Source organism: Protopterus annectens, chromosome 9.part0 (genome assembly GCF_019279795.1).
Source record: "Protopterus annectens isolate FY-2018-M chromosome 9.part0, PAN1.0, whole genome shotgun sequence".
In the NCBI taxonomy this organism is placed as follows: Eukaryota; Metazoa; Chordata; order Ceratodontiformes; family Protopteridae; genus Protopterus; species Protopterus annectens.
The window spans coordinates 699,443,557-699,466,556 of NC_056743.1; the positions used below are offsets into that span (position 1 = coordinate 699,443,557).

Genomic DNA, 23,000 nt, shown 5'->3' on the forward strand with positions numbered 1-23,000 from the left:
TCAGATTACTGAAAGAATGATTTCAGGTTATTCAAGGTGATTTTAATATTCTGTATACCAATTTGTAATTCAGAGTTAGATGAACATACTAAGAGTAAATTATTTTTTCAGTGTAGAAGCTACTAGATCAGCTAAGTTATTCGAGGATATAGATGAATCCTCTTGGTTAAGTAAATTATCTTGCAGTATACTAAAATCTGAAAACTCCAGGTTAAAGAAACTTTCCTCATTTACTTACATATTAGCTGAGCTTCATTAAGGTACCACAACATCTGCACCTCCATGTACATGTTGCTATACCTTTTAATGATTCTGGAGCAGCCAGTAGAAGGTGCTGCATGGCCCTTTACCACAAAGAAGTGCAGCACCCTGTGGCCATGCTGAATGCTAAATGAAACATTCTTGGGGTGTGGCATATGATAATTAGCCATATGCTCTCTCCCCAAAACCACCAAGCTGTGTTGAACAAAAAGACTAGAACTACAAAACTTTGATGTGCCAGAAGAAAAAATTCTTATAAACGGTATGTAATTAATATTAAGCTTGCTCAGTCTTAACTGATGTACAGATATGCAAGTAGTGATAACCAAATAAAAAAAAAAAAAACAGTGCAGAGTAGTGCAATGCAAAAATAGGTCCAACTACACCAGTTCCATCTTGTTGACTCCCCATACAGAACCATAGTTAGGGCAGGACGAAGGTGTTGGGTGCCCCAGACCTAAGCTGTTAGGGAGCATGATCTGATCAGCAGTGCAGAAGTGGACTACAAACTGTGCACTGCCAGCATTCACTAGGGATTACAGTTTGCTGTTCTAGTCATTCATTTTAACAGTTGCAGTTAGTTGTGCACCTGCCTAGAAGAAACCTAGAGTGAAAAAGCTGTCTAACTTTGGAGAGCAGTTTTTTTTTTTTTTGTTTTTGTTTTTGCTCCTTAATTATAGTTTGTGAAGGGCATGACAAGCCTGGGAACTGCCCAGGGTTTGAGTTTAGTTCTCTAACCTCATCTATGTCCCTCTGTTTGGATCACTTTCCTACTCACTGCCTTCAGCAAGCTACTGATCCAGTGCTGTACCACACTGGTCTTCAGCCAGAGTCCCCTGGAACCCCAGTGTTTGTGTAGCATCTGATTGAGGTTCCTACATGCATTTCTCAATAATTAAAACAAGAATAGAATTTTTGTCAAGCACACAGTTTGACCACCAATGAAGTAGCAATCAAACTAATACAGTTTGACAAAATGCTATAAAACTTACTTTCTATATACTCTGCTTCAAAGAAATGACAAGAGACCAGTTAATCCACCTACTGTGTGCAGGTATAGCAATTCATCAGTCCTTACAGCACCTCCCATTGTCATTCAGTTTACCAGTATTAGGGGACTGGTGATTCTGACCAGTAGAGTTACAGTCAGATCAAATGGCTAAATGCAGACTGAGGATGAGTAGGGGTGAAGGAGGGTTTTACTGTACTTCAGTGTTTGTGTGTGTGTGTGTGTGTGTGTGTGTGTGTGTGTGTGTGTGTGTGCGCGCGCGCACTCACACAAGTGTGAATGTTTGTGTATGTGTAACCCACAGACTGAAATTCAGAAAAAAATCCACAGTTAAAAAACAAAGAGTTAAGGTTACAGTTCATGCACAAAATAATTGTGGTACTAGGATTGCCCAGTTGTTAATGGGATGGTGGGATAAAAGTGCAGGAATAACTATTGGCCATATTACTATTAGGTCAGGCCCCATTCTGCAGTTGCAGCTTCAGATTAGGCCAAAATGTTGTTAGACTCAGCCCACTGACATATTTTTGAAGTAGTGTTCGTGGGTTGTCTTATAAGAAAAAGAGTATCAAGCTTTCGAGACTACTGATGTAGTTGATTTGTTTTAATTGTTCAATACTTTATCATACCAGTTGCTGTAAATTTCTTTATTCTGTAAATGACATAGAAAGAGAAATTGAAGCACAGTGTCTGGATCCTGTCTAATGACTATAAACTCTTTGGAGGGCTTCATTGGCATTGGGAAGCAAACATGTATAACATAAAATTCTCTTGTTTTTTTGTGTTTTAGGTATTCATTCTTTCCAGCTGATGTATGGCTGTTCTATGAATGATGGCACCACCAGTGGTAGCAATGGATTCTATCAATTAGGTTATGATGGACAGGACTTCGTCACATTAGATAAAGGCACTATGACTTGGACTGCAGCAACACCTTCAGCTGTCATCACTAAAAACAAATGGGATCCTAATACAGCCAGGAATATGCAGTGGAAGGGTTATTTGGACCAGACATGCATTGAATGGCTTCAGAAATATCTTAAATATGGTCAAACTAGTCTGAAAAGAAAAGGTAACTTTGAACAGCAGAATTATTTATGTATTCATTATATAATTACATGTTAATCAGACAAACCCAATGATTTTATTAATGTTTGCTTTCTAAAACTGTTTTTATAGACATAGAAATTAAATTTATATATATAATGTGTCTACTTCATAACACTGAAATTTCATAATTTTGAATTTCATAACATTGAGACCATAACATCAAAAATTCAAAACACTGAAAACCCAAAACATCTAAATCCCAAAACATTGAAAACTCAGAATATTGAAAGTGTGCTTCATAACATTGAAAACTAAATTGCACAAGTAAATAAGATCCCTCCACCTACAACAACACCTAACTAACAAACACACTTTCTACTACGTTTCTGCAGGGGGGCAAGACCCCCCCCGTAAATTAAATAAACCAATTCCAAGATCGCACTACAGTGGAAAAAAAGTTAATTTCCTAACCGCAGTGTATAGTGAGGTTTGGAAATTAACTTTTTCTCTTTGTAGTGCAGTCTTGGAGTTGGTATATTTAATTTACGGAGGGGGGGGTGCAAGGGGGATTGCCCCCCTGCAGAAACGTAGTAGAAAGTGTGTTTGTTAGTTAGGTGTTGTTGTAGGTGGAAGGGATAATATTTACATGAGCATTGCAGTTTTCAATGTTATGAAGCACACTTTCAATGTTCTGAGTTTTCAGTGTTTTGGGATTTAGATGTTTTGGTCTTAATGTTATAAAATTCAACGGTATGAAATTTCAATGTTATGAAGTAGACCCATACACACACACACACATATATATATATATATATATATATATATATATATATATATATATTTATGGTTACACTTCAAAACATCTAAAACCGATAACATCTAAATTCATAACACTGAGACCATAACATCTAAAACGCATAATATCGAATTTCATAACATCTAAAATGTATAATATGTAATGGTGTATCATCAAACGTGTAAATATTATAGTTTATTCTGTTTATATTGAGGTATCACTATGAGATGTTGTAGTTTTTATTTCTGTAGTTATTATTGATATAGTGTAGGAATTTATACTATTTATGTACTGTTTACTTTGCCACTCTGTATGTGTTTTTTAGGCCATACAGATAGTGATATAGACATTATGTGTAAATTCTTTATGGTGATCGTGCTACAGGAGGTTAGGAAATTAACTTTTTCGCACTGTAGTGCAATCTCGGAGTTGGTATATTTAATTTATGGGGGTGTGGGGGCAGAGCCCCCCCCCACAGGGGGTGCAGGGGGGGCTTGCCCCCCTGCAGATACGTAGTAAAAAGTGTGTTTGTTAGTTTGGTGTCTTTATATGTGGAGGAGATGTTATTTTCATGTGATTTGTAGTGTACGATGTTATGATGCACATTTTAGATGTTATGAAATTCGATATTATAGGTTTTAGATGTTTTGAAGTGGAACTATATATATATATACATATATATATATATATATATATATATATATATATATATATATATATATATATATATATATATATATATATATGTATATATATCTATATATATATATATATATACACACATATACATATATATATATATATATATATATATATATATATATATATAAGGAACTGAAAGGATGGCAGCACTACAGAGCATATTTTTAAAAGTAGCTTTTCTGTATTTCTACTCGATACATGCAGACACCTTTCTCAAATGCAATTATAGGTTACTGTACTTCTCAAATAATTGGAGAATTAAGACGTGACTTGCGTAATCAGTATAAAGAGTCATCTTCACTAACATATAATTCTCTACAGACTACCCACAACACAGTTTTTAAATATTTTTCTCTTTTTGCTGTTTATCCACATAGTTCCAGTTTATTAATGAAAATACTGATGAAAGACATCTGGAGTGTTGCTTTCTTATTTATTTGTTTGCTAGGTAATTTGATCCTTTACAGGCTCTTTTCAGTTGTGACCTGAGTTATAAGGTCAAGGGTAAACAAAATATAAAAGTGAAATGTGGTGTACTGACCACTGTTTAGTAACTATTCAAATAGCATACTTTTTCTGAGGAAGAAGGAAACTATATTACCCCAAGAAAACATAGGCAGAAACAAGAACATGTAGATTTTATACACACAGTAACCAGAGAGGTCAGAAATTAAACCTTACACACCTCTCAGCCTCTTAGCTCAATAATAAGGGACAAAGCTAAAAATACTGGTAATGGGCAGGGTCAGAGGGTCAAAATCAGGGACAGATTTTAAATATTGGTTTTATATACTTAGAAAGTAGCCAGAACAAGTTTTGCATTAGCATGTATTTTCTGAAGGATATGAAGTTTGAAACTCATATAGATGTCATTATTTAGTGACTGCAATTTAATTTATTTTTTTTTTTTTATTTTTAATTTTATAAATCTGTTAATTAGGTAAGTCCACTGGACGCAAGTGTTCCTTTACAAGGTAACCCAGAAACATTCTCTGGTCAAGTGACTTAAATGATTTGTCAAGAACAGACCAAAAATATGAGGAAAAATCAGGGACATACAGCATAACAAGGGAGAGTTAAGAGTTATACCCTGGAGCTATGAGGCACAATCTTAACTGTGACTTATGTCCAACTTTTGCAACTAACTGTATGTCTGTCAGTTTTTCATCAATTCTTAGGATGTTTGAATATCTTTGTAGATCTACTTGCTCTCACCTCACTAGCAGTAAATAACACTGTCCCACCACTCACCCTGTGAAATAATATTTCTTTTTTAATTTTTTCCTTCCTCCACCTTCACTGATTCTCAGCCATTCTACCCCTATACCCCACATCTGACTATTATTGTTACCCCACATAGCTTCTTATGCGGAAGACAAAGACTAGACAGTGAAGAGTTGATGCCTTCTGATCTGCATATGGTAGGAGACTTTTCTGTGCAACTGTTGCAATCCTGAGGTGCCTGGAGAGCTGTGTGTCACATGGAAAAGGCATGTGAATGTTCTGACTCACTTGCTACCACTTAAAACTACTGCCATGTGCCCTTTGTATGTACATGCCTGCTGTGTGTACCAACTGACATCCACCAGCTGGTAGTTAGGTGATGACATAGCCAGCATCTTTCTCCAGAATAAGAGAAAAGGTTGGCAGATGCTCGATCCTCCCTACCCAGCCAACCATTCTGATCTGGAGTGTTGGTTAAACTTTGGTTGCTGGCAGCACAGGCAGTATTCTGCCTCTGTCCCAACTGAGTGGGAAATAGCATTATATGATATTGACATTAAGTATACATCTAAAGGTGTCATTTATGCCTTCATACTGTCTCTTCTCCTTTTTCAGTTTTACATTAATTACTCTCCTTTCTCAATATTGTGCAGACAGAATCAAATTATGTTTCCCCTTCTCCCCCAACTGTATATGTTCCTAGTACATAGAATTTTCTCTCATTCATCATACGTGCATACATAGACACACACACGCACGCACACACACACACACACACACACACACACACACACACACACACACACACACACACACACACACACACACATACATGCCAATGAAGAAATACAAAAGTTTGTCCAGCAAAACGTGAGGTGTGAAACAGAAGGAGATTCTGCTTCTTGTTCTTCTGGTAATAAAGACCTTAGAGAGGCTGTGCCAGTGAAACCTTTTCATATGTTTCAAAGAAAAATGCTTGAGAGAAGGAAAAATGCAAGAGTCAGTTACAAGAATAGAGAGTACTTTGGAGATGAAGCAGAGATGAGATTTGAGAGAAGGAGATAAACAGGATTAAAACCAGTAACTTGGAAAGTGACAAATGTGGGATTATAAAGCAATAATTATATTTGTGAAACATGATAGACAAAAAACAATCTGAAAATATTGGACTTTCTTGGACTTTGTTAAACTTGTAGGGGACTCTAAAGTATATGCCCTACTTTATGTCATTAATGTTTGGAAAAATACTTAAGTGACAGGAAGAGGAGGGAGAAAGTTAACTGTAAGTAAAACATTTTTTCTCAATGGTAATGTTTTAGTATTACATTGTTTTCTTTACATGTTATACAGTAAATTTTTATCAGTTATTTTTAAGTGTAAGGGGGATACTAATGTAAATAAGTGCTTCTGTTTTTTTTCTTTCTTCCTTATCTCTTTCTCTTTGTTCATTTTTAAGAAATCTAGTTAAAAGAGCATGGCTAAAAAAACATAGTGTTCTTTTTCTCATTCTTGCATAGGGAATAACTGGGTTAAAGCCTTTAGCTTAATCTAGTAACAATGTTTTAAGAGAAAGCAAGTAAGTAAAAAAGAATATCGAATATTATAAGGCTTTTTTCCTTAGTAAACACATGTATGCTTGGCAGTTTTGTTTCTGGTTCTCATGCCTGTAGGAGACAACATGATAAAGAGAAATGACTTGGAGAAAATATTTTCTGAAAGCATTCAAGTGTTTTCACAGCTGAAAGAGCTATACATATAAGGCATTTAGCAGAAGCACAGACTGTACCATGCGTTATAACATGGATAACCTTTATTTTAGGTTACATAAAGTCTGTAAGTATGGCTGTCAGTTTGGAACATTTGTTCCTATTAGGAGGGTAGAACTGCAATATTTGAAGATGTATGTGGTTTTGTGTGTTTTTGTTTGAGGGCTTTCAATAAAACAAAAAGTTCTGAAAGATGTGACATGGGCTCAGATGGATGGATATGACAAGAAACTGTATAAAAGATCAGCCTGCCAAACAATATATGCATAAACACAAAAGCTGGAACTGGACATTTAACAAAAAAGCTGTTATAGATAAAAGGTGGGAATAATAACTTTTTAAAGCAATGATGCTTCTTTAATGTCTTTAAATGCATCTACTTCACTTTACTGAATTTCCACAACAGTGAAATTAAAGTCTGTGAGATGAAAAAAATTAAAGTTTAGAAGAATGAGACTGCAGACGATCGGAACCTAGAGGATCAAACTAGGTATATTTTTTGAATGTAGATCATGGTACAGTCAGGATCAGGAAATCTACCCTTTTCCTCACTGTAGTGCGATCTCATAGTTGGTATATATAATTTGCAGGGAGTGAGGGGTTTCCCTGGAAAAATGTGAAAAAGATTACTCTTACCTGCAAAATATATATACCAACTCCAAGATTGTACTACATTGAGGAAAATAATAGATTTACCAAGCCTGTCTGTACCTTGATCTGCATTCAAAATATATACCTAGTTTGATTTTCTAAGTTCCGATCTTCTGCAGTCTCATTTTTCTAAACTTTTGATGTTCTCATCTGGCAGATTTTAGTTTTGATGTTGTGATAATTTGATAAAGTGAAGTAGATCCCTTTAAACATCAGTGGTCTCACAGATAAATACAAAAAAAGAAAGAATAGTGAGCTGTATTAAACTTCCCATTTGATTCTCGGCTGGAGTGCTGGGAGTGCCTTCTGTGTGGAGTCTGCATGTCCTCCCCGGGGTTGGGTAGGCGTTCGAAAGACATGCGTAAATGGGCGTGCCTTCATTGAAGGTTGGACGTTGAGCTGGCACCTCGGCTTTCGTGAAAATCTACTGCCAATCATTAGCGGACCAGAGTTCTGCTGTGGCGACCCCTAACCAGGAAAAGCCGAAAGACAAACAACAACAACAATTAAAAAATATAGAGTGCAAATAGCTATGCTACAGGAGACACACTTGGAAAGAACTGAATATGTGAATTTGATGAAAGGTTTTCAGGATAGTTATTCAGAGGAATACCCGGGGCAAACGAAAAGAGGCATACTTGTATTAATTGCAAGAGGAGCTCCAATAGTAATAGAAGAGGATAAAAAAGATAATAATGGTAGATTTGTAGTACTAAGGGGCTACTGACAAGGGAGGAGAGCTATACTTGTATGTATTTATATTGTACCTAAAACTCCTATAATGGAGCTTAAGAAAATTCTGGGGAAAAAAGTCAGCTTTCAGCAAGGAATATTACTTTTAGGTGGGGACTGGAATTTGATTTGGAACAGTGAAGATGTGTATGGGGGCCCAGAAGGGAAAAATAACAAAGAAGGTAGATTTGTGATGAAATTTATGAAAATATTTGGCATGGATGATGTGAATTCAGTAAGTTTAGAGTAACTTTACATATTATTCCTCAAGATACAAAAACTGTGTTTGGCTAGACAGAATTTACATTTCAAGGAACATATGCATTTAATTGAAGGTTTGATATGCAGCCAATAACTATTTCAGATCATGCGCCAGTAATAACTAAAATAAAAACACAGGGTAATAAAATAAAAAAGAAACACACACTTTCCTACCTATCTGTTAAAAAGAGTGTAATTTAAGGAGTGGGTATTGGAAATTATTCAGGCGCCATTAGAGAAGATAGAAATTACTTCTGAAAATATAGCTAGGGAGTGGATTACATTAAAGTAGAGTTTAAAAATAGGGTAGAAATAAAAGAAAGGGATATATGGTAAAGAAGTAACAATAATTATTTAAATGGACTGAAAAATGTTAAAGTATTGCAAAATAGGGGAATCCCACAGAACAAGAAGAAGAGCAACTGTGGAATGCTAAACCGAAAATAAGGGATTACCTCGATAATATGCATAAGTTTCGAAAGATTGCTTTTAAGCAACCATTTTTTGATAATAACACTAAAGCACAAAAACTTTTAGCACAATGACTTAGGTGACAAAAAGTAGAAAGGGTTGTCACCAAGCTTAAGGACCCTGTAAAGATAACAGATCCTGTAGAAGTATTAGAAATATTTTTGGAAATTCTATGAAAGTCTGTATAAACTAGAGAAATATGGAAATCAAAAAAAGTTACAAATGGAAATGTTTATGGAGAAATTAAATATACCAGGGTTAAGTAGATAAGGCTCGATTACTAACAGGATAGGAGGAGATGAGATAAAATGGTGATGTATAGCCAATCCAGAGGAAAATCCCCAGGAATAGATGGTATTCCCATGGAAATTTGGAAGCTAGGAGGGAAAAAAACTGATAAAGATCTAGAAGGTTTGTATTTAACAGTATTTTAAGAGGAGGAGACGTGCCAACATCTTGGAAGAAAGTGGTGGTAGCTGTAATCCCTAAAGAGGCTAAAGATCTATGAGAATCAGCTTCATGCAGGACTATTTCAATACTAAACCATGATTATAGTATTCATGTCTATAATGGCTAAAAGAATGACAAAAGTGATGCCAAAATTGATAGATATGGATCAGTGTGTTTTTTTCTGGATCCAGAGGAAAGCAGAATATAAGAAAATGCTACTGTTATTGGTGGGTCTTGATGCACAGAAAGCTTTTGACAGAGTAAGCTGGGACTTTATGAGCAGGGCAATGGAAGCATTTGCATTTCCTGATAAAATTATAAGGTTGATGTGAAAGATACATAAGGGATTGGAGGCGAAAATTAAAGTGGGTGGAGGTCCTCTCTGATAATTTCTGCTTAAGCAGAGGAACCAGACAGGGGTGTATTTTTCCCCCCTTATTTGCATTATATTTAGGAAAACTGGCAAATAAGATAAGGGACTCAGAAATTCAAGGATATAATTGGTATGGCAGTTAAGAAAAGCTGGCTCTATTTGCAGATATTATTTTTACATGACAAAACCAGAAAGGGGCATGACAGTGTTGTGCAACAATTTGAGACATTTAAAAATCTTTTCTGGATACAAAATTAATGAAGCTAAAACAAAGGCAGTAGCAGTAAATTATGTACCCACACACAAATTGGTTCAGCAATATCCATATTTATGGGAACATGATAAAATGAAGTATTTAGGAGTACGGATTAAAAATGTTTCCAGTGTGGCAGCTAAGGATATGTGGGAAGCAAAAGATAATACAAAAACTGAGAAACTGGAAACTCTGTTATATGGATATGAATAGTAAGATACAAGGAGGTAAAATGTCATTAGCCCCTTTAGTCTTATACACAGGTTAGGCTAGGCATATTTTTATCAACCAGAGGAGAAGTTGTGGATAAGAACTCAAGGATTTTATCTGGGAGGGGAAGATGGCGAGAGTCAAGTGGGCTAAGCTGATTCTTTCAGTAGAACAAGGTGGATTGAGATTATCCTATTTGAAGGGGCATTTCATAGCAAAACAGCTAAGGCTCATGTGCATAGCACAAACAGAAAACTATAATTGAAAGTGGAAAAGGATGATAATGAAACAGGTAAGAAGCTCAAGAAACAAGGAGAGACTGGTGTTTTGTTTGCAGACCTTTAAGGAGAATAACAGTAATTATACAGACTATTATATTCATAAAGTTGCAGAAAATATTCTAAGAAGTAAACCAATATGGAAATGTATAAAGGAGATTCTTTCGATAGGGATGATTGCAATTAGGGACTCAGACAATAGGCAAAAGGGGGCTTGAATTTATTGGAGAAAAATGGCAAAGAAACCAAGGTATTGGGAGCAAATAACTAGAGAAAGAAAGGTAATATAATGGGAAGATGCCAAGGATTTATTTGGACTGCAGGTTAGAAATTGCCTTTCCTATCAAGGACTGATATCAGAGTATAGGCAAAGAGAAAGAGATAGGGGTGTGCTAAATGAAAAACTACCACTAGTAGAGTTTTTAGGAGACTCTAAAACAGAAGCTACTGTTAAAGAATGAATAATTATTAGAGCATATACAATATTGCATGATAACTATAAAAGTCAACCAGAGAAGGTTAGAAATGATTAGGAAAAGAGATTGGATAAACAATTCAAAAACAATGTGGGATATAGGTATGTCTCTCAAATATGCAACAAAGTCTAGAAGATTTAGGATCTTTGCTTGGAAGTGTTTACATGGGCATTTTTATACCCCAAGTAACCCCCAAAGAATTTTTCCTTGGGTAGACAGCAAATGTTGGAGGTAACTGGAAACATATTTTCTTGGAATGTAATGAGTTGGCAGACTTTAATAATTCCCTGCAAACGGCTCTGTCAGAGATACTGGGTGAGCAAGTTGGTGTAAGTAAAGAAATTATTTTTTGAGCTATGATACAGAATCGAAATTGCCTAGACAAAGTAAGACCTTGCTGAGTCTAATTATGGTGGCTGCCAAAAAAGCATTGACTAGAAAACAGAAATCAAAGTCTAAACCGAGAAGTAATGAATGCAGTAACAGAGATAAAACAACTGGAATTCTGATTTTTAGAAAATGGTATGAGCAAATTACATAGGAATAAATGGGAAATGTGGGAACAATACATACAGAGTAGGAATGAGGTTTAAAAGAAGGCAGGATATGAGTGAGCTATGTAATGTTTGACTGACAATTACTGGATAGATTATAAGTTATGTATAATGTTTGCAACTACAATTATGTCAACAATGTTTGTGATGTATAATGTTTGCAGCTAAAATTATGTCACTGTGATTTGTTTTCATTTATATAAATGTAAGATAAAGATGCTTCTTGTTTAAAAAATAACATTACCTCTCTTTGAGCTACAAGCAGGCTGTGATTTAAAGTGGCTGCCTTTGAGGATATTTTTCCTGGTAGTTATTACATCTGCAGAAATAATTTCATAACTACAAGTTGTTTCATTAGTGGAACCATTTAATGCTTTTTGTATAGCTAGCTGTGCTTATTACAACAAATCTTAAAAGAAATTTTTAAAAAGGCATCGGTTATTATTATTTAACATGTCCTAAAGTAATAACTAAAGCGGCATCTATTTCAATTATTCTGTTTTATTTCTTCACTACAAAATGTCTAAATGGGTAGAAAAAAGGCACCAAAAGAGGAGTTATTATAATATTATGTAAAGTTATTTGTACTGAAGGACAAAAACCACTAAAATGATTGCATAATTGATAAATTACAAAATATTGCAAGCAGAAGTATTATGGGAAATGTTTATTAGTTTTTATGCATTTTTTTATTTTGATTTATTTACTGGGGTAGAACAGTTTGTATTTCACTTCAGCACTGGATAAATAATCACATAGTGAGACTGATAATAGTTGTGCAGTTTGCATGTCCTCTGTATGAGCATTTTTTTTTTTTACTGGGTTCTTCAGTTTTTCCCCACATGCCAGAGATTTAACATCAGAGATCCATCGATCCTCCTTCTTGAATATAGGTGGTATACGTGTGCTTGCACTTTTGCCCACACATAGGTATGTATGTTATTATGCGTGTAATGTGTGATAGGTTGTCACCCTGCCCTGGATTAGTTTCCCCAGAGCTGTAGCAAAGGAATCTGGCCTTTGGGGAAATATATCCACCCCAATGAAAATACGCAGTAAGTAATGAATTTTCATCTAGTGTTGCATTGCAAATGTTTAGGGAATTTACCTATACCCTGGTGGTTTCATGATAACTAATAAATTAGCTTGGAAATAAACATTTTTCCAAGATGTTCGAGAACAACTGCACTGAATCTATGAAGCAAAACACATCTAATACATTTTTTTTGTTGTTGTTGCAAGGGGCATTCCTCCTGGCAACCACAAGTGTAGATGACTTCATGCCAACATTTTTACCAGGAAACCTTGTAGAATAGGGAAACACTTTATAAGGGTAAAAGTAATAGCTGCACAAAGTATGAGCTGGCATCTACTTCATTTAATAAGAAATACTTATGGGAAAATGATGCTTTGGGCAAACAATGCTGATGGGAAAATGATACTTTAGGAAAACAATGTTGGAAAGTGAATGGTTGACCATCTGTCTTTTGGCCACATATAAGATAATCATATACAATGTATAAAATAAGTGTATAGTTGAAACAATATTTATACAGATAAACCAAATTGCAAAGTGCAAAACAAAGTTATATAACTAGCAGAATTTGTTGACAGTGTAGAAGAGTAAAGAGGAGGTTAAACACAAACTGCGTCTTTTGCATAATTCATGCACGTACTTTAACATTGTTGAACACCTGGTCACATACTCATGAAAAAAGACACTGAAATCTGTGAAGAACTGATCTGGTATCCCAGCCGGGATACACGAAAGATCAAAATTTTGAATGCTGACATGACCGTAAAGTCAGCAACTCGAAATCGCTATTAGCCCCCCACACCCCCCAATAAATATATATTCCAACTCTGAGGTCACACTACAGTGAGGAAAGGGCAAATATTCCAATCTCCACTGTACTGCGATCCAAAAAAATAAATATTGAGTTGCTGAATTTACGCTCATGTGAGCATTCGAAATGTTGATGTTTCGTTGATATAAAGTAGACCCTCCCAACCTATAGTCTCAACAGTCTTCAGGACAAACAAATATTAGAAAACAGGATAACTGTTCAGAATGAAAGCTCCTGACTGCAGTTACCCTAGCAAAACTTAAAACAAGTAAATAAAATTCTCTTTCCAGTGGGAAAAACAATCCAGTTAAAGGTTTAAGCAGATCTTTACTGAACAATGGATAAGCATTCTTGTCTGATTCCAAATTGACAGTTGAGCAGCTTAAATAATTTCATTCTAGGGGGCAATATCATGTCTGCCTAGGTAAAGATGGAAAAATTAAGCCAGCATTTGTATAGCAAGTTGAAAGGGACTGTACCTGGTTTGTCCATACTACCCAGAAGATACAACAGTCTTATATCATTTTACATTGAGTTAGGTATCTCAAAGCAGTATACCACAGAAGTAATAAACCACCACCTTAATAAACTTAAAGTAGCAAAAACTTAAAAAAAAACCTAAAACAGGACAAATAAGGACAGAATTCAATCAGAAGTAAACATTTGGAAATAATTTCACCCTTTGTTTTCCTAAGGTCCATCTCAAAAGTGCATTGCAGTTTTATGTTTATAATGCAGGTTTATTAAAACTATAAGCATGTACATGTGTGACTGCACACTTGTAAAGGGTCCATAGCTTTAGAATGGGCTGCCCCTTCTTTCAAGGGGCCCATGCTGCTGAAGTGTGCATTAAAACAAAAAATGTTATGCTACTGAAATTATGTAGTGATACAGACTTTGACATCCCCACTCTGGGACAGTAATCAAGGAGCCTGAATCCTCACCACTGACAGTGGAGAGGGATGTTCAGTTGGAACAAAAAAATGGATGCACCCAGTATTTCTAGATGCAGCTATCTGATGTCCCCACTCTGGGACAGTAATCAAGGAGCCTGAATCCTCACCACTGACACTGGAGAGGGATATTCAGTTGGAACAAAAAATGGATACACCTAGTATTTCTAGATGCAGCTGTCTGCATCAGGCACAATTTCCCTTAAGAGCACACAGGGAACAAACTCATTCTGGGTGCTGGTTTTCCTCTCTCTCTTCAGATCCACAGTAAGACTCCCCACTGGCACAGCTATAGAGTTGAGTCCTCAGCCAAGGATCCAAGCCAAGGCCTCCACCACTGTCTCTGTGAAACCAGTGTTTTGTGTCCCTGTTCCAAGCAGCTGACACACACAGTCTTTAAGATTTGATTTTCACACACACACACACACACACACACACACACACACACACACACACACACACCTGGGAAAGGCTGGCACAGATTTACTAGCTATGCTCCCTTCTGCCCAAGCTATAAGGTAGTTACAGTGCCACCAGACACTCCAAAGCCAGCTACTCTAAGGCTCTTACCAGTATATCCAATTATACTGAGTGAAATTATTATTAATACAAATTATAGTGTTTAGACAATGCAGTAAGGCTTTCAGGAGTGACCACAGTTTCACTGAATAAATATAAGCTCTCTAAGGTTAAAACATTCTGTAAAGTACCAACCACAATGAAAAGTAAGCAATGAAAGAACATGAAAATACTAAATATCTATTTACAATAAGCACCAAAGTTTCAATCACAGGAAATATTAAAATGACACAGATGAATAGATTCACACAAATGCAGAAAACAGTACTTAAGTAATCTCACTATATTTTCCTGACTGATCTAAAGAATTACTGTTCACTGGTCACTGACTAGAACAAGGCAAGATGAAGTAGGTGAGTTATCCTTCCTTGTCAGGTTCCAGAAACTGAATGCCTTGAGACTTCAGTCTCATCCAGTATTAAAGAAAACATGATGGATTACAGAATGACATCACATACATCTGGTCATCTGACTTGTGGTTCCCATGCTACCCCCTTGGCTAGAAGCTGCCAGGATTTAGCACACATGTGTCAATAATATACACACATAGAGCTTTTGCTGATATCTGTTTCATCTTCTGGAAGTAAAAAAAAAACAATTTCAAACCTCCACCCTTCCAGAGTAGCAATTAGTTCACCCCAAAGACAATACACAAAGGTTCCTAGAACAGACGTTTTTGTCTCTAGCTGCATTGAGAACTGTAAGATACAATCTATATGACCTAGACCCACCAATTTAATTTCAGAACATCTTTCAAAGTTAACTGCAGCTGGAGTGTGATTGACCTCTTCTCTTCCAGTATCCTCTGCTACAATATATTTATTTTAACAGTTACAATGCATACATTTAATCATTTACTACATGCATGTATATTTCTTTTCTGTCCAGCAGAACCCACTGTTTATACATTTTCAACACAAGCAAACCTCACAAATACATTTTCAGCACACACATCTGTAGAAAATCAGTTTTGTACACAAATTACATATAATTCTTTATAAAATTCCAGCTAGCTGTGCCGGCATATGTTACACATCCACTGCCCTACTTCTTCTGCCATAGCTGGCAATACATCACATTATAACACAGACTTATTTCAAAATTAAGGAAGTTTGCAAAAGGTCTTAGTTTCATAGTTAAGTACTAGGCAAGCTGTCCTTGAGGGCCATTTTAAGCTTAGCCAGTTTCCTATTTTGTGATCAAAATAACCTATCCTAATTGATTGTAGATTGGCTTTACCCATCCCATGGTCAATGATTATGTATTATTCCTAATAAAAGCAACTACGATCATACCATAGATTTTTAGACCCCTTTATTAATTGTCACTTAAGCCACAGGCAAGCATAGATTTTTTGATCACCTTTATTAAATTATCACTTGTGACATAGGCAATTTTACATTTATACAAAAGTAATCAAACTGTATTAACACATTAACAGACATTATACTTCACATTTATTTATTTATTTATTTATTTTACATTTGTTAACCGGGCTAGTCCAACTGGATACATGTCCATTTTCAGTGGAGGCCCGAGGAGAAAAGCTCCACTATCTAATACTTAACAAGCTAAGAATATACAATTTATACAGTAAAACCATTTTCATAAACTTCATTAGAGGCTATCTAAGTGTCTGAGTACAGTGTGAGTCAATAGCATGAGTCAATAATAGATACTTTACTAGGTTATAAAAGTTATTAATATAGTCATAAGTAACAAAATCTATAGTTTTATATAACTAATGAGCTATATAGCACATATATTGCTATATATCATGTAACCTAAGCAACATTACTTACATTATTCAATTCCTGCCCGCCTTTCTAAAATTAAACCATCACTTATGACATAAGTAATCATACCTTTATATAAATAAAAACAATCAACACAGACACACTCATAGTTGCAAGCATTTTACATCACAAGCCATACTGACACACTCCCAGTTGCAAACATTATACATCACTTATAATCTACCTAGTCATTTTCAAATATTACATAGCTCATTTAAGTCCTCCCTTCTTTTGAACTTCATTTCTCCCCTGTATGCATTGTTCCCACAGTTCCCATTTTTCCTATGTAGTTTGTTCTTTCCCTTTTCCAAAGATTCCTGTTGTTTTATCTCTGTTACTGTATTCACTACCTCTAATATGGTTGGTTTAGATTTTGTTTTTCATTTTCTAGTAATAACTTTTTTGGCAGCCACCATAATTAGACATAGCAAGGGCTTACCATCTGTAGACAATTCCGATTCTGTATCATAGCTCAGAAAAATCATCTGTCTCATCATACCAATCTACCTACCCAGCATGTCTAAAAGTAAATCCTTCAGGGAAGCCTTAAAGTCTGCCAACCCACCTCACTCCCATAAAATATTTTCCCAAGTACCTCTTTCTTCCCCATCACACTTCCAACAATGGCAGTCTACCCGAAGAAAAAAATCCATGGAGTCAACTTGGGGTATAAAAGTATCTATGCAAATGTTTCCAAGCAAAAATCCTAAATCTTCTAGATTTTGTTGCATATTTGGGAGACATACATATATCCTCCCATTGTTTCTTTGTGAATTGCTTATTCAGTATCTTTTCCTAATCATTTCTAACCTCCTCTGATTGATTTCTTATAGTTGTCATGCAATATTTTATATGCTCTACTAAGTATTCCTTTTTTTAATGGCAGTTTTTGTTCTAGATTCTGCTAAAAACTCTACCAGTGTTGGTCTTTCATTTAGGACCCCCCTATTTCTTTCTCCTTGCCTATATTCTGATATCAATCCTTGATAGAGAAGGCAATCTCTAACCTGCAATCCAAATAAATTCTTGGCCTCCTCCCATTCTATTTTTGATGATATAAGGTAGATCCATTTCTACCAGGGAGAGTAGCGCAGTACATGTGTACATATGCCACCATAGCTAGCTGGAGTTTTGTAAATAATTTTATGTCATTTGACTATCACACTGATTTGTACAGATTCTTCTTTTTTTCCTTTTGGCTGCTCCCATTAGGGGTCACCGCAGCAGATCATCTGTTTCCATTTCTTCCTGTCTTCTGCATCTAGCTGTGTCACACCAACTTCCTGCGTGTCCTCTCTCACCACATCCATAAACCTTATCTTAGGGCTTCCTCTTTTCCTGTTACCTGGACAGCTCCATCCTTAGCATCCTTCTCCCAATATATCCAGCACCCCTCATTAGCACATGTTCAAACCAATGCAATATTGCGTCTCTGGCTTTCTCTCCAAATTGTCCAACCTGAGCTGACCTTTTAATATACTCATTTCTAATCCTGTCCATCCTCTTCACACCAAATGCAAATCTTAATATCTTTAAGTCTGCCATCTCCAGTTTCGACTCCTGTCTTTTCATCAGTGCCACTGTCTCCAACCCATATAACATAGCTGATCTCACACCATCTTGTAAACCCTCCCTTTCACTCTTAGTGGTACCTGTCTGTCACAATTACTCTTGACACTCTTCTCCACCCACTCCACCCTGCCTGCACTCTCTTCTTAACTTCTCTTCCACACTCACCATTACTCTGAACTTTTGATCCCAAGTATTTAAACTCATCCACCTTCGTCAACTCTACTCCTTGCATCCTCACCATTTTTCTGTCCTCCCTCTCATTCACACATATGTTCTGTCTTAGTCCTGCTGATCTTCGTTCCTGTCCTCTCTAGAGCATATCTCCACCTCTCCAGGGTCTCCTCAACCTGTTCCCTACTCTCCGTACAGATCACAATGTCATCTGCAAATATCTTAGTCCAGTGGGATTCCTGTCTGATCACGTCTGTCAGTCTGTCCATCAGCATTGCAAATAAGAAAGGGTTCAGAGCTGATCTTTGATGTAATCCCACCTCCACCTAGAATGCATCCATCACTCCTACTGTAGAACTCACCACTGTCACATTGCCCTTGTATATATCCTCATACAATATCACAGCTCCTCTCTATGGCACCCTGTCATATGCTTTCTCTAATCCACAAAGACACAATGCAACTCCTTCTGACCTTCTCTATACTTCTCCATCAACACACTCAGAGCAAATATCACATCTGCAGTGCTCTTTCCCAGCATGAAACCGTACTGCTGCTCACTAATCATCACCTCCCTTCTTACATAGATTCCAGTACTGTTTCCCATAACTTCATGGTGTGGCTGATCAGTTGTATCCCTGTGTAGTTACTACAGCTTTGCACATCACCCTTATTCTTAAAAATTGGTACCAAGTAACTTCTTCCCCATTCCTCAGGCATCCTCTCACTTTCCAAGATTTTGTTAAACAATTTGGTTAAAAACTTGACTGTCATCTCTCCGAATCACCTCCATGCTTCCGCAGGTATGTCTTCTGGACCAACAGCCTTTCCATTCTTCATCCTCTTCTTAGCTGTTTTTAATTCCTCCTTGCAAATTCATTGCACTTCCTGATTCATTATTCTCACATCTTCCAACCCTTTCTTTCTTTCTCTCATTCTCTTCATTCATCAGCCCCTCGAAGTACCCTTTCCATCTGCCGACCACACTCTCCTCGCTTGTGAGTACATTTCCCTCATTATTTTTTTATCACCCTAACCTGCTGCACATCTTTCCCAGTTCAGTCCCTTTGTCTGACCATTTGGTACAGGTCCTTTTCTCCCTTGCTAGTGTCTAACCTTCCATACAACTCACTGTGTGCCTTATCCTTAGCCTTCATCACCTGTCTGCAACATATGCCTCATCTCCTTGTACTCATGTATGCTTTCTTCATCTCTCTGACAGTCCCACTTCTTCACCAATCTCTTCCTCTGTATACATTCCTGCACTTCCTCATTCCACCACCAGGTACAGATGCTTGTGTTAAAAATGTATTTGTAAAGTTGCTTGGGTTAAAGATGCTTCAACAGTGGGTCCTGTGCGATAGAAAGAAAGTATGCATGTAAGTTAGGTTGCATTGTTGTAACTGATCAAATGTGTTTGTTTTAACAGAGAACCCTGGTAGAGTGGAGGTTTTTGAAATTATGTTATAGCTTTCAGATGCTGCAACAGATCTTAGCAAAGCTCTGGGTGCGTATTATACCAGAGTCAGGTGACCTGATGTGATGTCATTCTATAACCAGCACTGAAATAATTTTTAGACATTCGTGAGAGATGTGATGGAACTCTTGCAGCACCTGGTTTTTCAGAACCTGACAGGAAAGATATCACACACAGCCCTCATGCATCATCTGGCTTTTGCTGTGGTAAGACACTCTGCACACATCATCTTGCTTTGCTTTAGGAAGTAACCAGGGAACATTAATTCTTTATTCAGTCAGGAACATTTAGTGAGAATAGTTAAGTACTGTTTTTCTGCATCTGTGTGAAACTATCCAACTGTGTTATTTTTTATATCTCCCATGATTGAAACTCTGTCATTTATTATATCTAGTTATTCAGTATTCTCATGTTTTCTATTTTATTATTTAATTTTAAATATTTTAGTACCTTTCATTGTGGCTGGTCCTTTAGAGAATACTCTTAACATCTTGAGAGTACTTTTGCTTATTTTAGTAACATTGTGGCCACTCCTGAAAACCTTGCTACTTTGGTCACACTCTACCATTTGAATTAGTATTAATTGTATTCAGTATAATTGGGTACCCTTCATAAGAGCCTTATAGTAACTGACTGGTGGCAACATGATTATCTAGTAGTCTGGGCAGGGGGGCACAGCTGATAAATCTGTGCCAGCTCTTCCCACATGTGTGCATGTGTGTTTGAAAATCAAATATCCAAGGGTGTGTATAAGCTACTGGGGACAGGGACACAGAGCTCCAAATTGGTAAGTGTGGAGTCTTGTTTGGGGTCTGGAGAGAGATAGAAAGTCCAGCCCAAGGTCTGCAGTATGCTGCCTGTGTGCTCTTAATGGAAATTGTGCTTGCAGGGAGCTGCATCTGAAAATACTGTGTGTATCCATCTTTGTTCTTAGGAAATGTCCCTCACAGGTGTCAGTGGTGAAGATTGAGGCTCCTTGATTGCTAGCCTGAAGTAGGAATCTGTCACACTTTTACCTTTCTCTGTCTACTTATTTGCTCCCAATACATTGGTTCCTTTCCCAGTTTTCCCCAATATATTCCAGCCCCCTCTTGCCTATTATCTATGTCCCTAATTGCAGTCATCCATATCAGCAGAATCTCCTTTCTCCTTCTCATGTTGACTTAGTTCTGAGACTACTTTCTGATACTTTATGGATATAATATTCTGTATGATTATTGTTATTCTCCTTAACTCATTAACTCCAATGTAGCCCAGGAAGTTTGCATTGTAAATTCCAATGGGTGGACCCTAAGCCTTTTGACAGAATCAAATTATGTCCTCACATTTCAAACAAATGTTCACATCTCTGGAATCATAAGTGTTATGAAAGAAGTATAAATGGCACATTCTTCCGCACAAAAAGTATATATGGCAAACTCTTCAGTACAAACTATTTTTATAGTGGTAGTATTCTTTAGGTTCTGGGTCTTAAACTGAGTTTTATAAATCACAGTAAACACAGTAACTATATATTTGTAATAGTTCATAGGTAGGTACTAGGCTATTGGCCCTAGGGCCTATGTAAGCCTAACCAAAGGGTACCCTGGCTTTTGCCACTCAAGAAAATGATTTTCCTGTGCCCCTGCCAAGCAGAGCCACATAAGTGATCCCCAGAGTGAATTTCCTATCTCCCATCCAATCATCAAGATTTTTCTTGAAGAGTGCTAATGAGGAGCTTTGCTTGATATAGATAGGTAGTTTGTTCCAGAGTATGGGAAGTCTCTGGGACAGGAATCTATCCCTCCAGCATGTTCTGTGTATTGTGATGACAAGGTTTAGGTCCCTAGAGCGTGTAGTTCGGAGGGATTGGGATTTCTTTACATGGAGGATGTCCAGCAGCTCTGGGTTTGACATATGTTAGGCAGAGATTGCCTCTGAGTAGGCGATATGCGACAGAGTAAAGCTGGAGTTTTTTGAGACGGTCTGCGTAGGCATCTGTTTGAGGCCGGTAATCCTCCTTTTGAGGTATTTATGTGGCCTTTCCAGTTGTTGTAGATGTCTTGTGAGGTACATACCAAAAGGGGCATTGTACTCTATAATGGGTCTAATGAGTGATGCGTAGAGGGGAACAGTGACCTCTTTTTTCCTGGATGAGAAACCTTTTGTAGAAGGATTTCCTGACTACTGTGGTGATGTGATTATCAAAGGAGAGACTACTGTCCACCTGTGTCCCAAGGTATTTTATCACACTTTCAGTGTTAAGTAGTCTACCGCCTATGTGGTAGTTTATGGATACAGAGTTTTTACCAAAAGGGATGACAGTATACTTTTTGGCATTGAGCTTGAGGCCATGGCTTTGACATCAGGCATCTGTCTCAGTGAGGCCCTTTTGTAGGCTGTCCACATCATTGGGAGTTTTGATTATGGCTCCTAGTTTGCAGTCATCTGCGAACTTTCTTAGCCAATGACCTTCTGTGTTAGCCTGTACTTCAGAGAAGTAGATACCAAACAGGAGAGGACCTAGGACTGAATCCTGTGGTACTCCACTTGTCACTGGTCTGAAGTTGGATTTAGAGTCTGCTACTTTCACAGTGTGGGTTCTGTCAGTGAGCCAGTTGGCAACCCATCTTGTGACATAGGGATTTATACCTAGTTTAGTGAGTTTGTCTATAATTCCAGAGTGGGGGATGGTGTCGAAAGCCTTGGCGAGATCTAGATAGGCTGTGTGTACCACCTTACCCTCATCTACAGCTTTGGTGACCGCTTCAAAGAAGTCTGTCAGGTTTAGAAGACATGATCTGCCTTTTACAAACCCGAATTGGGTAGGATCCAGCGTTTGGAGTTTACCAATGTCATTGTTTATAAGTTCCATGATGATATGCTCCATAGCCTTGCAGACCAGGCTCGTCAGGCTAATGGGGCGGTAGTTCCTGGGGTCTATGGTGGCTCCCCCTTTGTGGAGTGGGATAACCATTGCTGTCCGCCATTCAGTGGGCACAAAGCCTGAGGTGAGGCTATGATTGAACATGGTACTTAGGTGGGGTGCCAGTTCGTTCTGTAGTTCATGCATTATGCAGCCTGGGATGTTGTCAGGTCCCATGGATGC

General features: G+C 37.2%; 1 protein-coding gene across 1 annotated transcript in view; it reads left to right on the plus strand.

Moving 5' to 3' along the window:
• Positions 1-23,000, plus strand: part of LOC122810574 (class I histocompatibility antigen, F10 alpha chain-like) — a 597,999-nt gene that overhangs the window by 361,396 nt on the left and 213,603 nt on the right. The window contains exon 2 of the mRNA XM_044082153.1: positions 2,061-2,342. Within this exon, the coding sequence (XP_043938088.1) occupies positions 2,061-2,342 (282 nt within the window). The remainder of the gene's footprint in view (positions 1-2,060; positions 2,343-23,000) is intronic.